The 13451-nt window shown below is 51.7% G+C and overlaps 1 protein-coding gene across 1 annotated transcript in view; it reads right to left on the minus strand.

Annotated features, from left to right (window-relative positions):
- The window catches only part of SMIM20 (small integral membrane protein 20), a 33821-nt gene extending 21237 nt beyond the window's left edge, over nt 1–12584 (minus strand). Inside the window, exon 1 of the mRNA XM_085885024.1 lies at nt 12281–12584. Within this exon, the coding sequence (XP_085741150.1) occupies nt 12281–12389 (109 nt within the window). The 5' untranslated portion in view covers nt 12390–12584. The remainder of the gene's footprint in view (nt 1–12280) is intronic.
- Between the last annotated feature and the right edge of the window lie 867 nt (nt 12585–13451).

The raw sequence follows: 13451 nt of genomic DNA on the forward strand, positions 1-13451 counted from the left end.
AAGATTGGGAAATAACAACTGGTTAGACAATCTATTCGTAATTCAATAATGTAAATTTGACTTGCATACTGCTCGATATCAGAAATATTTTCGTGAGGTGACGTGACCAGCGCAGCAGACATGTTGCTCCGTGGCGAATTAATCACAAACAAGGCCAGCGGACGTCATCGGCCGTATCTCTCCGTGCATAAAACGAAGCAATCTCGCTGTCCGGATACGATGAAAACTTGTGTGCAGAACACACTTTGCGACACAATTGTCTAGAGTAGTCCGATAAATTTGATGCTCTGTTGCATTTTTATTTATTTTATTCTTACTGTCGTCATGGAGCACCAGTAGAAACAATGAAAAAAGAGAATAATAAATAAAAGTTACAGCACGTCCGATTTATCGGCCTCGTCTAGAGTCTAGACTCCAGAGATCTTGAGTCAATCGACTCTGTGCGAGTTTCTGTATGTGACGACAACGCTGCGATTCGGTGAAGTCAACTTTTTTTTAGGGGTGGGGCATAGAAAGTTGTGAAAAGCACAATAAATGATCAAAATATTGCTCTAATTATCCCATTTTTGATTAAACAAAAAAACAAAGGGTGATTTCTTCACTAGGAAGGTCAAGTTAATATATAAATAACCAGAAAGTTTTGCATGTCAGGGGACCTTGAAGGAGTTTCCTGGGTATCCTCGCTGGGGTCTGATGCTGCCATGTTTTGTGGCCTGCTCAACCATGCTTTGACGTGGAACAGGCCGCAACAATTCCTGAATGATAAAGTTGTTGTTTTCACTTTCCTAACTCATATTATCGAATGCCTGTTCATCAAAGCCACACATTTCGCTGGGTGCATTGCAATGCTTATAAACACCCTGAGACGTCAGCGTTCGTGGCTTTCATTTCCGCACATGCTATCGCATTTCAGGTATCTCCGGGAGGTGTATGTTTAATGTGTGGCTAATCACGTGCCAAACGAGCCGTTTGTCAACCGTTTCATTGGAGTGCTTGCTTGAGTGCTTAAGCCACCTGGCGAGCGCTCTCCAAGCTGCTTGGTTGTTTGTTTCTGTAAAAAGTACCCGTGCTCTCATTGGAACATCGATTAGACAGACGTACGTTTCCGCCTGTGTTGGGCTGTGTGGTCAGTGCCTCGGTAAATGTCTCATCCGCTGAAAATGTGCAATTTTATTTTTACAGGACATCGTTTTGTTTTACCTTTTTGTGTGATCTCCTTTTAATATAATCCACCCCTCACCTCAACATCGATAAAAACAAGGTCTATCCGACCAGGTGTTTGCCATGATCTGGTTGTGAAGGCATAGAGCATAGATCAACATTTTGTGTTCTGTGCCTTGATACATTTTTAAATTGAATTTTGCTGATTTCCCACTTGAATTTCTGTTTCAAGGTAAATCTTTGTGTTTGTCGTTTTTATGTATTTTATGCGTGTGTACATCTATAAACTGTATTACCATCGTGTGTGTGTGTGTGTGTGTGTGTGTGTGTGTGTGTGTGTGTGTGTGTGTGTGTGTGTGTGTGTGTGTGTGTGTGTGTGTGTGTACGTACGTGCACCCTCCCTCCCACAGTGAATAGCAATGTTTGGCGAGGTGTCGCTCTCATCACCTCCCCCCCTCTTCATCTTTTCTGTCTTTCCTCCCCCATCTCACCCTGCTCTGTCTGTCTGTCTGTCTCTCTCCTCCACCCCCCATTTATTGTCCCAGTCAGCAAAGTGATGGGTTGTATTTGCTAGTACATAATATATACTTCAGCAGCTGGTAATAGATGCGGCGAAGCTATTTAATAGTGACTCATGGGGGGGTGACATCTTACGCAGCAGCTGGTAGATAGATGGAGCATCTTTATGTTATGAATGGTGGGACATTCCGCGCAGCTAGTTTTATATGCGTCCACGAAAAACTGAAAACGTGGAGAACAAGGAGCAGGTCATGCATGTTTTTTGTGTACGTACAACTGCTCTATGCATGGCTGGTGGAAGACATGTTTTAGAACTGTTATTTGCATGGCTGGTGGAGTTTTCTGGGGGGTTTTGTGCCCGCGAAAAACCGTGAATATGCGAAGCATGGGGCCGTAAATGTAGAAGCAGGTCGCATTTTATAAACCATAAATATGCGGGGTCCACAAAGAGCGGATCTTGGGGTCTGACATTTATCGCAAACTGCAACATCTATGACTCGAAGGAGATGATTTGGTGAGAGCAGGTGGAGCAAGACCAGCAATGAGGCAGGGGGAAAAATGCAAGGCCACTAACTTATCTGTGGTGAAAAAGAAGCGCCCCAGCTTCAGCCTCAGACAAATGAAAAGGAACTTCAGGTCAGCCATTACTTATTTACTGTCCACCAGTACCATTTAATTTAAAATTACAAAGTCTATAAGGCTCACCACAATAGATATATATATATATATATATATATATATATATATATATATATATATATATATATTGTTGTGGTTACCAAATTCGCAAACCACCATTCAGGTCCCTTAGGTGAGGTATCTCGGTAAGTACATGTGTAGTTAGGTCCAAACCCGTTGTCTAGTGGGAATACATGTCATTTATGCGAGCTGCGACTCTTCAGGATAGCCGTTTTTCTTTTACTATCTTTATTTTGGACCAACCGCCATGATTACCACCACAACCATAACATCAACCAACAACCACAACCACCGCTTCACCACAACCGCCACGACCTTCACGTCACACCTCGCAACCGTAGCATCGCCACCGTTCTTGCCCCGCTGTGGGTACCGGTGTTGGACTCGTGCAGGGCGCGCGTCGAACAGCGTGTACAAAATCACGGATTTTGTGCTTCAAAAACGGATCAAAAACGACACACGCCCACTTTTTGCCGTCCAATCGGTGAGCGAGGGGCGATTTGGCCCCGCCTCCAGGACGATCGATATATGCAAATTTGTGGATCAAAAAGCCTTCACGCCCACTTTTTCTCGGGCCAATGGGGAGCGAGGTGAAAGGTCAAAGGGAGGGGGTCAAAGGCGAAGCTACGGGGGGGGATAAAAGGACCGTGTTCGTCAGTCCAGAGAGTCCAGAGTCGAGAAGAGGAGAGTCCAGAGAAGTGGAGAGTCGGAGAGTCCAGAGGCGGAGAGTAGGAGAGTCGGAAGCTGAGGGTCAAGACTTCGCGGGCGGTGGAGCTGCTCGTCGTGTGCGTTGGAGTCGGAACGGAGGGGACGAGCTGTGGAAAGGCGGCGACACCAGACGAGGGGGTGCTCGCGTCGTGCAGGGAGCTGCACCCGAGGGAGGCCGACAGCGCGACCTGGCCGAGGTGGAGACGCACACCAGGGATAATAAAGATCCTCTATACCCCGAGCATCAGCAACCCCCTCCTGTTTCCCCCCGCGCTGAGATAGTGCGACCAAGGGGGCCCCTTTCCCACCCCTACCAGACACTGCCCGCGAGGCCCGCGGGGTTGGGGCGCCATCGCCGCTCCGCGTCTCATCACCAGACGGGTAGGCGCGACCCGGTCTCGGCCTCAGGCCCGCCTCATCCTTGGGGGTATTTCTTTTCCTTGGTTTTGGGTATGTGTTGTCGGCGCCGTCTGTGAAGTAGAATTGTATAAGTGTTGCCGTGTGCTCGGTAGTCGGTATTAGCTCTGCATTGTGTTTTCGCTTTTACATTTGCTTTTTGTGTAAATGGAATTGTGTTTTTTCTGTGTGCTTTTGGTGGAATTGTATATGTGTGCTTCCCGTGTGCCGCGAATAAATGTGCTTTTGTGTTGAACTGTTTCCCGCTTCGCTTCGTCATTTCTCCCATTGAATCCTCATCTTGCTTCACGTAAAGGGTTGGTAGTGGGCTGAATACGCCCGATAATTAAATCGAACCGTCGAGGTCGACGATAACACCGCTCGGTTATTCTGATAGTACGGAACGGGTCGCTTAAGTGGCCCGTGTCCGAAGTCGACCTGCGGCGAGGTGCGATCGCCCGGTCTACCCTCCGCGTGGGTACTTAGGTAGGTCGAATTTGGCGAGCAACCCTATCCCACGCGGGGGCTGATTGGCTCGATCGCGGTGAGACCGAAAGGTCCACCCGTGACTGGTTCCCGGCGTTAGTCTGAGAGGGTCACGACTGGATTGTCCGTCCGGTGGGCGACGTGCCGCGATTCGAGTTACGTGGCCGTCAGCACGCCGGCGGGCGCGAATCCGCAACACTGGTGTCAGGTCGTGCGATACAAATTCATCGCCCTCCTCGCGGCACTGGTATTGGAGAACGGGACAACGGGCTCTCCTGTCTCCGGCGAAATTCACGGGAATCGGTCCAGGGGTGAGAGAAGCGACCCCCGATTCCCTCCAAATTACGAGCGAGTTAAATTAACCCTTCACGAGAAGCAAGATGGCGTCTCAAGGCGAGCGGGAGCCGGGGGTATTAGAAATGTATATGTGTAGTAATGTAGAGTCCATGGCCCAGGATGGAATCCCTGAGCAGGAAATGTTGATTGTGCAGGAACACGGACTCGCCCAACTGAACCCAGAGCCCGAAATGGGTGCGGCAGCGGCCGCGGTGTATGACACCTCCCCCCCCCCTCTCCACCAAAACCCTTCCCCAACCCTTGCCGAAACGGCTCAGCTGAGTGCATCCAACATGGCCCAGCTATGTGCCATGCTGGCGGCAATGAACACCAAGATGAATGCGAAAATGATCGAAAAAATGGATGCAAATACAAACGAAATGAAAGGCATGAACAAACAAATGATCGAAAAAATGGATGCGAATATGAAAAACGAAATGAAAGGCATGAACGAAAAGATGGATGCGAATACACAAAAATTGGATGCGAATACACAACAAATGAATGGAATGGAAACAAACATGAAGGAAGAAATGAAAAAGCTACGGGGTGAGACGCAGAACATGGGCCGATGCCTGCAGGCGGGCATGAAGGCCGTGACAACGGAAATAATAGTGGAGACAAGGGAGGTAAAGGGTGAAGAGTTGGCAGTGACGGTAGCCGGGAAGGGAACGATAGAGGAGAGACTGCACGGTGAGGACGGGGTAAGTGACGCACACACACACACGGAGGTAGTGGAGGATAAAGGGGGTGAGCTGGCGGACTGGGTAGAGACCCAGTGCGAGCACCTGGATGGCCTCCTCCAGGAACGAGGGGAGGGAGTATGCCCCCTTGAGGTGAGTCACGACCAGGTGAGTTCGGTCGTGCTTTGCGAGGTTGAGGGGACGGGTGCTGTGGACGGGTGCACGGAGAGCTTGGGGGGTATAGAGGCCCCGGAGACCCTTGTGGGGACACGAATCTCCAGTGTGGTTGTCCCTGTGTGTGTGGTGCAAGGTGTGAGTGCGTCCCCATGTGTGGAAGCGACCCCGTGTGTGAGTGGTGTGGTGGCGATGGTGCCGGAGTGCGTGCTTCCCAGCACGCCGTGTGTGGATGAGGCACGGAGTGTGGATGAGGCACCGCGGTTGAGTGCCCCCGCGTGTGTGGATGAGGCACGGAGTGCGAATGAGGCACCGCGGTTGAGTGCCCCCGCGTGTGTGGATGAGGCACGGAGTGCGAGTGAGGCACCGCGGGTGAGTGCCCCCGCACGCGTGAGTGAACGGCCGTGTGCAAGGGAGACCGTGTGTGTGAGAGAGCGGTATGTGAGGGAGATGTCGGTTGGCATGCGGGAGCACGCAGCCGCGTCTCCCGGTGTGAATGTGATGGAGTGGACTGTGTGCGTCGTAACACGCAGGTATGCGTGTGTGGAATGGAGACGGAGACGGCGACAGAGGAGAGAAAGCCGAGTAGCGGCTGTAGCTATTTCGTGGACCGTGCCGGGTTCACCCAGCAGTGAGCACGCGGTTCGTGCTGTGCAACGCACGAGACCGCCACGTGCTCGCTTGCAAGAGTGAAGTCCCGGTCCGGAAACGCACGCGGTGCATTTGCCGATCCCGCGGACGGACAAAGTTTAGGCAGGTAAATGGATTTGGACCGGACGGGTTCTCCACGCGATCGTGTGTGTTAAGCTCCAACGGGCAAAGCACATGTGTTCGCGTGGGGAACCCCTCGAGACGTGGGGCTTGTGTTTTTTTTTATGCGCACGGTGACGTCATGGCTGCACGTGTGGTTGGAATCCGGCAGGAGGGGTATCCCGGCCGGATGGTACCGTCCAAGGAAGGACGAGGTACACGTGCAGCTGCATGACGTCACGGCCAGGTGCAAAGTGCGCGAGCTCTGAGTTGCCGCGCAGGTGCTGCGCATGAAAAAAAAAAAAAAAAAAAAAAAACAAGCCTCACTTTCGGGTGCACAGGATTCCTGGGCAAGGGGTGGAAGACCCCCTTGACCTGGGCACAGGATGGAAACTAGTTAGGGGGAAGGGTTAGCTTAGCTAGACCGACTCCATGGGGCAGGGGTAAGTCCTCATGGAGTCCGTGGAATGGATTAGATAGAGGGATTGTAGCGAGATTTAGGTTGGGAAATAAAATGGGATTTATTTGGAGACAGTGACAGACAGTGAATGTGTAGAGTTGACGTAGTTTAGCGACGTAGGTTAAATGGAACGTGCTACTAGTGTAAGGGATGATGTGGGAGCACGAGTTAGTTAGGGGAGGTAGTTAAAAGGATGGCAGAGTTCAGTGGTGTGTGTGTTGAAGAGTTGGTGAGTTGTGAGGCATGTGCTTGGTGAGTGAGTGAGGCCAGCGGGTCTGTGTGTGTGGAGTGAATGGGGAATGCATGGTGCGATGAGTGATTGGGGGGAGGAGTGACTCCCGCCCAAGGGACCCCGGGGTCAGTGTAGAGTGAGTTAGCTGGGTTAGTCAAATTGAAAAATGGAGGTCGTTTTGTTGTTGGTGGGAAAGTAGGCTCGAGACCCATTTGGAGGGGTGCAGGAGCCCTGTTGACGGGCTTGGGAGCGTGGCTGCGAAAGGTGAGTATCGCTGAGTGGGTACCCCGGGCACCAGGCTAGTCGGCTGCGGTAGGCCATGGGCCCATGGGGGGCCGGGATCGCGTAGTGGGCACGGGTGCGCCTGCTTGGTGCGGGGGCCCGGGGCGCCATTAGCCACGTGGGCAGTGTTGTGGGCACGGGTGACCCTCGGAAAGGGGCCCGGGAGGCCGGCCTGCCACGTGTGCGTTTCAGGGGAGGTGCCATGGGGGGCACTCCCCGGTGTTAGGGAGCTGGTAGGCTCGGAGGCAGTGTAGTGCCCGGGGGTGCCATAGCGGGAGATTCGGCAGAGGGTCGTGCCTGCCAAAGGGAGCCACGTGTCCCAGCCAGGAGACCGTGTGAGGGCACGGAGAGAAAATTGGGGGCGAGGCCCGAAATTGTAAGGACACCAACACAGGCGACGGGAATCTGGGTTGTTAAAACCAATAGTTTAAGCGAGAGGCGCTTGTTGAAAGCCCCGGGGTAGTTTAGCAGTTAAATGGATAGGGTAGATTAGGAGATGTACCCCTCCGCACCATCCATCCCCTCGCTGTCGTTGTGGGCCGCTGGACCCACTTTGGGTTGGATCGCTGAACTCTGGGGAGGCCATTCTGAGGCTTGAGTTGGGCCTCGACACAGGACGTAAGCTCTCCCTTGTTCCCCTCCGGGAAGGGAACGTAGGGGTTGGGAGTAGGCTAGGTGACAGGATAGGTTAGCCGAACAAGGACGATAAAGGGGGTTAGGGGACGATTTACAGTGGGGAAATAAAAATAAAAACAACAAAAAAATAAGTTGGGGCTAAATTGGGGTTTGACAAATTAAGGGAGTGGGTATGTACAGTGACAGGCAAAGGCGATAGGTTGGGAGGGAGACAGGTAGGTAGGTCCGAGCCCGCCTTCCAAGTGGCCAGCACCACCGCACTCCCTCCACCAACCTCCACTGAACGGCAAAGGCTGGCCAACTTCATCGGCTGGCCGTGTTTGTCTTCAAGGCGGAGGCCGGCCAACTTCATCGGCAGCTGTTGTTTTGCTGCAAGGCCTGTGCCATCGGCTGGCCGTGTTTTGCTTCAAGGCCTGTGCCGGCCACGTCGTCTGCAGCTGCTGTACTTCAAGGCCTGTGCCGGCCAGTTCATCTGCCCGCTATGTTTGCCTGCAGCGGCCTTCTTCTGCGGGCTGTGTTTGCCTGCTCACCTTTGCCATGCCATGCCCACTGCCCACGTTCACCAGCCCCGTTCAATTTTTGCTTTGCCCCCCCCTGTTCGTTTCCATGTGCGCCAGGATCAGAAAGCAACAGTTTGCAAGCTGCAAGAACTGCCCTGTTGGCAGCTACAACACGGGCCTGCAGTGGCAGCCCGTGCACCGTGTTTTGCGTCCATCCATTCATTGGTTGTGCTCATTGCGTGTGGAACTTGAGCTGGCACGGAGACTACGTTTGTGCAGCCCATGCACCGTTGTGGTTCACTGCGTTCAGTTCAAAAGGGAAGGCCTTGGACTGCGTGTGAGCAGCCAGCCACGTTCCCTGTCACCTGCATTGTTTTGAGCCAGAGACTGCATGCGGGCAGCCTGGCTCCCTGCTAACTGCTTTTCTTTTGCAGAGTTCAGTGATCCTGGGCCATGGTTTAGTGTAAAATTTGTAAGTTAAGGTTAAGATGTACTGTACATATGAGTGCGCCCCCGGCATGTATGTCTTAGCGCCGGCAATTTTATTTAAGTCGTCCGTGTGAGTGAGTTTGTTTAGATAGTTACGCAGCCCTCAGGTTATTTATTTTGGGGACACGAATACCATGAATGTCGCACTCAGGGATCCGTAGGTAAAATGTACTAGGGGAAAACTACACATGATGGCACACGAAAATTTGACGACTCGGGACGAGTCTGTAAAAAGGGGAGGGGGTAGTGTTGTGGTTACCAAATTCGCAAACCACCATTCAGGTCCCTTAGGTGAGGTATCTCGGTAAGTACATGTGTAGTTAGGTCCAAACCCGTTGTCTAGTGGGAATACATGTCATTTATGCGAGCTGCGACTCTTCAGGATAGCCGTTTTTCTTTTACTATCTTTATTTTGGACCAACCGCCATGATTACCACCACAACCACAACATCAACCAACAACCACAACCACCGCTTCACCACAACCGCCACGACCTTCACGTCACACCTCGCAACCGTAGCATCGCCACCGTTCTTGCCCCGCTGTGGGTACCGGTGTTGGACTCGTGCAGGGCGCGCGTCGAACAGCGTGTACAAAATCACGGATTTTGTGCTTCAAAAACGGATCAAAAACGACACACGCCCACTTTTTGCCGTCCAATCGGTGAGCGAGGGGCGATTTGGCCCCGCCTCCAGGACGATCGATATATGCAAATTTGTGGATCAAAAAGCCTTCACGCCCACTTTTTCTCGGGCCAATGGGGAGCGAGGTGAAAGGTCAAAGGGAGGGGGTCAAAGGCGAAGCTACGGGGGGATAAAAGGACCGTTTTCGTCAGTCCAGAGAGTCCAGAGTCGAGAAGAGGAGAGTCCAGAGAAGTGGAGAGTCGGAGAGTCCAGAGGCGGAGAGTAGGAGAGTCGGAAGCTGAGGGTCAAGACTTCGCGGGCGGTGGAGCTGCTCGTCGTGTGCGTTGGAGTCGGAACGGAGGGGACGAGCTGTGGAAAGGCGGCGACACCAGACGAGGGGGTGCTCGCGTCGTGCAGGGAGCTGCACCCGAGGGAGGCCGACAGCGCGACCTGGCCGAGGTGGCGACGCACACCAGGGATAATAAAGATCCTCTATACCCCGAGCATCAGCAACCCCCTCCTGTTTCCCCCCGCGCTGAGATAGTGCGACCAAGGGGGCCCCTTTCCCACCCCCTACCAGACACTGCCCGCGAGGCCCGCGGGGTTGGGGCGCCATCGCCGCTCCGCGTCTCATCACCAGACGGGTAGGCGCGACCCGGTCTCGGCCTCAGGCCCGCCTCATCCTTGGGGGTATTTCTTTTCCTTGGTTTTGGGTATGTGTTGTCGGCGCCGTCTGTGAAGTAGAATTGTATAAGTGTTGCCGTGTGCTCGGTAGTCGGTATTAGCTCTGCATTGTGTTTTCGCTTTTACATTTGCTTTTTGTGTAAATGGAATTGTGTTTTTTCTGTGTGCTTTTGGTGGAATTGTATATGTGTGCTTCCCGTGTGCCGCGAATAAATGTGCTTTTGTGTTGAACTGTTTCCCGCTTCGCTTCGTCATTTCTCCCATTGAATCCTCATCTTGCTTCACGTAAAGGGTTGGTAGTGGGCTGAATACGCCCGATAATTAATCGAACCGTCGAGGTCGACGATAACACCGCTCGGTTATTCTGATAGTACGGAACGGGTCGCTTAAGTGGCCCGTGTCCGAAGTCGACCTGCGGCGAGGTGCGATCGCCCGGTCTACCCTCCGCGTGGGTACTTAGGTAGGTCGAATTTGGCGAGCAACCCTATCCCACGCGGGGGCTGATTGGCTCGATCGCGGTGAGACCGAAAGGTCCACCCGTGACTGGTTCCCGGCGTTAGTCCGAGAGGGTCACGACTGGATTGTCCGTCCGGTGGGCGACGTGCCGCGATTCGAGTTACGTGGCCGTCCGCAATATATATATGTATATATATATATATATATATATATATATATATATATATATATATATATATATATATATATATATATATATATATATATATATATATATATAGAAATACACTTGTCTGTTTGTCTGTCTGTCCGTGTCACATAATCGCAGAGTTGAGGACTTGGGGCTGGGGTGGGTTAGAAGGGGGAGTTGAGGACTTGGGGCTGGGGTGGGTTAGAAGGGGGAGTTGAGGACTTGGGGCTGGGGTGGGTTAGAAGGGGGATTTGATGACTTGGGGCTGGGGTGGGTTAGAAGGGGGATTTGAGGACTTGGGGCTGGGGTTGGTTGGAAGGAAGATTTGAGGACTTGGGGCTGGGGTGGGGGTGGGTTAGAAGGGGGATTTGAGGACTTGGGGCTGGGGTTGGTTGGAAGGGAGATTTGAGGACTTGGGGCTGGGGTGGGGGTGGATTAGAAGGGGGATGTGAGGACTTGGGGCTGGGGTGAGTTAGAAGGGAGATTTGAGGACTTGGGGCTGGGGTGGGTTAGAAGGGAGATTTGAGGACTTGGGGCTGGGGTGGGTTAGAAGGGAGATTTGAGGTCGTGGGGGTGGGGGGGGGGTGGGGGGGGGTTAGAAGGGGGATTTGAGGACTTGGGACTGGGGTGGGTTAGAAGGGAGATTTGAGGACTTGGGGATAGGAGGGGGAATTTGAGAACTTGGGGATGGGAGGGGGATTTGAGGACTTGGGGATGGGAGGGGGATTTGAGGACTTGGGGATGGGAGGGGGATTTGAGAACTTGGGGATGGGAGGGGGGATTTGAGGACTTGGGGATGGGAGGGGGATTTGAGGACTTGGGGATGGGAGGGGGATTTGAGGACTTGGGGATGGGAGGGGGATTTGAGGACTTGGGGATGGGAGGGGGATTTGAGGACTTGGGGATGGGAGGGGGATTTGAGGACTTGGGGATGGGAGGGGGGATTTGAGAACTTGGGGATGGGAGGGGGGATTTGAGGACTTGGGGATGGGAGGGGGGATTTGAGGACTTGGGGATGGGAGGTGGGGATTTGAGGACTTGGGGATGGGAGGTGGGGATTTGAGGACTTGGGGATGGGAGGGGGATTTGAGGACTTGGGGATGGGAGGGGGGATTTGAGGACTTGGGGATGGGAGGGGGATTTGAGGACTTGGGGATGGGAGGGGGGATTTGAGGACTTGGGGAATTGAGGGGGGATTTGAGGACTTGGGGATGGGAGGGGGGATTTGAGGACTTGGGGATGGGAGGGGGGGATTTGAGGACTTGGGGATGGGAGGGATCAATTTAATCAAGGAACTATTATTTGTATTAAATATTGTTGAAGTTATATTTTACATGACGCCGAATTTCCACAGGTCCCTCATAGTTCATAATATACTGTACCAGTTAGTTGTAAAATTGATCAAATCTTCCTTTTTGCACGAATGGATAGATTTGAGGAAACTACAACTTTGTCATGGATTTTACATTCTCGCATCACACGACGAGTCGAGATTCTAAACAACAACAACAAACAAAAACAAAAAAAAATGACATTAAACATTTACATTTTTGTTCTCATTATCATTATAACTCTAGTTAATGAATTTTTATAAACTTTATCATTTAGTTGTCCAAATATGTGGAATTAAATAACATTTCTTACACTCACCAACCCCACCGCGAATACCTACTCTCCACAACCAACCAACACACCTCTCCCCGACCATTGCCACCATCAATGTGTATCCATTTAAAGATTTAATCCAGCGGAGGCTGAAATTATTCTCCACTTTGTACTACAGTATACATAAAACACAAAAACAAATGAAACTCACGGTACTCCTGCACATGCATCCTCGGGTAGATGAATATGGGGTAAAGAAACGCAACGACTGCTCCAAAAAAACCTCCGAACACGAGGCCAGAGCGGACGTACTTGTTCATGTTGCTTCATCCAAACAACACTATTATATTAATCAACTCAAAAACAAATAATGTACAAGAGAACCACGTCACGTGGTTCGCCTTTCACAGTATGGTACACCGACGCAAAACCGACCCGAGCCTGACAGACCCTCAAAGCTTCTTCTTCTTCTTCTTCTATTTTTTTTTGTGTTTACTGGCATTATCAGAGCCGCGAGACTCTATAAACGCCACGCACCCGAACTCCTCTGAAAGCTGAATTGTATTTACTCAGATATATCATTTTTTTTTTGTACGCATCATAGGAGTTAATTTTCCTTTATTAATGCACTTATCATCATTGTGAAATTAACCGTGGAAAAAAAACCCACAACTAATTATATTTCACTGGAGTCTTACACCGCTTGTTTTAATGCCGCCCATTACACCGCCATAATCCTTCACCTGATCAAAGATAATGACATCGCGGCCAACGACACCATGTGCAGGCTCACCTTTGTATCCACGGTCCGCATTCCACATGAAACATGCAAACTACCAGTTCATAATGGAGAAGCTGCTGACATATATATTGTTGCGGATCTGGGAGCCATGAGCACACAGACATTCAGGTTCCTATAGATTAGTTATCTCGGTAAGTACGTGCTTTGTAGATAGCCCTTTCCCTAGTCGAGCGGGTAATTATGTGTGAATGCGCTGCGATTTGTAATTAGAATAGTTCATCTCCTGCAACAATCGACAGCTGCAACCACTCAGATCCCAGCATCCCCCGTGAGCTTACTGGGTTAAGGGTAAAGCCCCCACCCACCGGTTCGCTTGACGGAGCGAGACTCCGCCCAGGATGGGAGGAGTGGGCGTCCTTGGCCAATCAGGGGTTTCACCACCTCAGACCAAGAACGGAGGGGGGCGGAGACGTTTTTCCTCCCCCCTTTTCTCGCCCCCCCAAGGAGGCGAATAAATACGCGGCCGCGGTGGGGGGGGAAGAGAGAGAGAGAGAGAGAGAGAGAGAGAGAGAGAGAGAGAGAGAGAGAGAGAGAGAGAGAGAGAGAGAGAGAGAGAGAGAGAGAGAGAGAGAGAGAGAGA

This window comes from Eptatretus burgeri, chromosome 6, assembly GCF_056783735.1.
Source record: "Eptatretus burgeri isolate ZD-2024b chromosome 6, Ebu_testis_v1, whole genome shotgun sequence".
Lineage (NCBI taxonomy): Eukaryota > Metazoa > Chordata > Myxini > Myxiniformes > Myxinidae > Eptatretus > Eptatretus burgeri.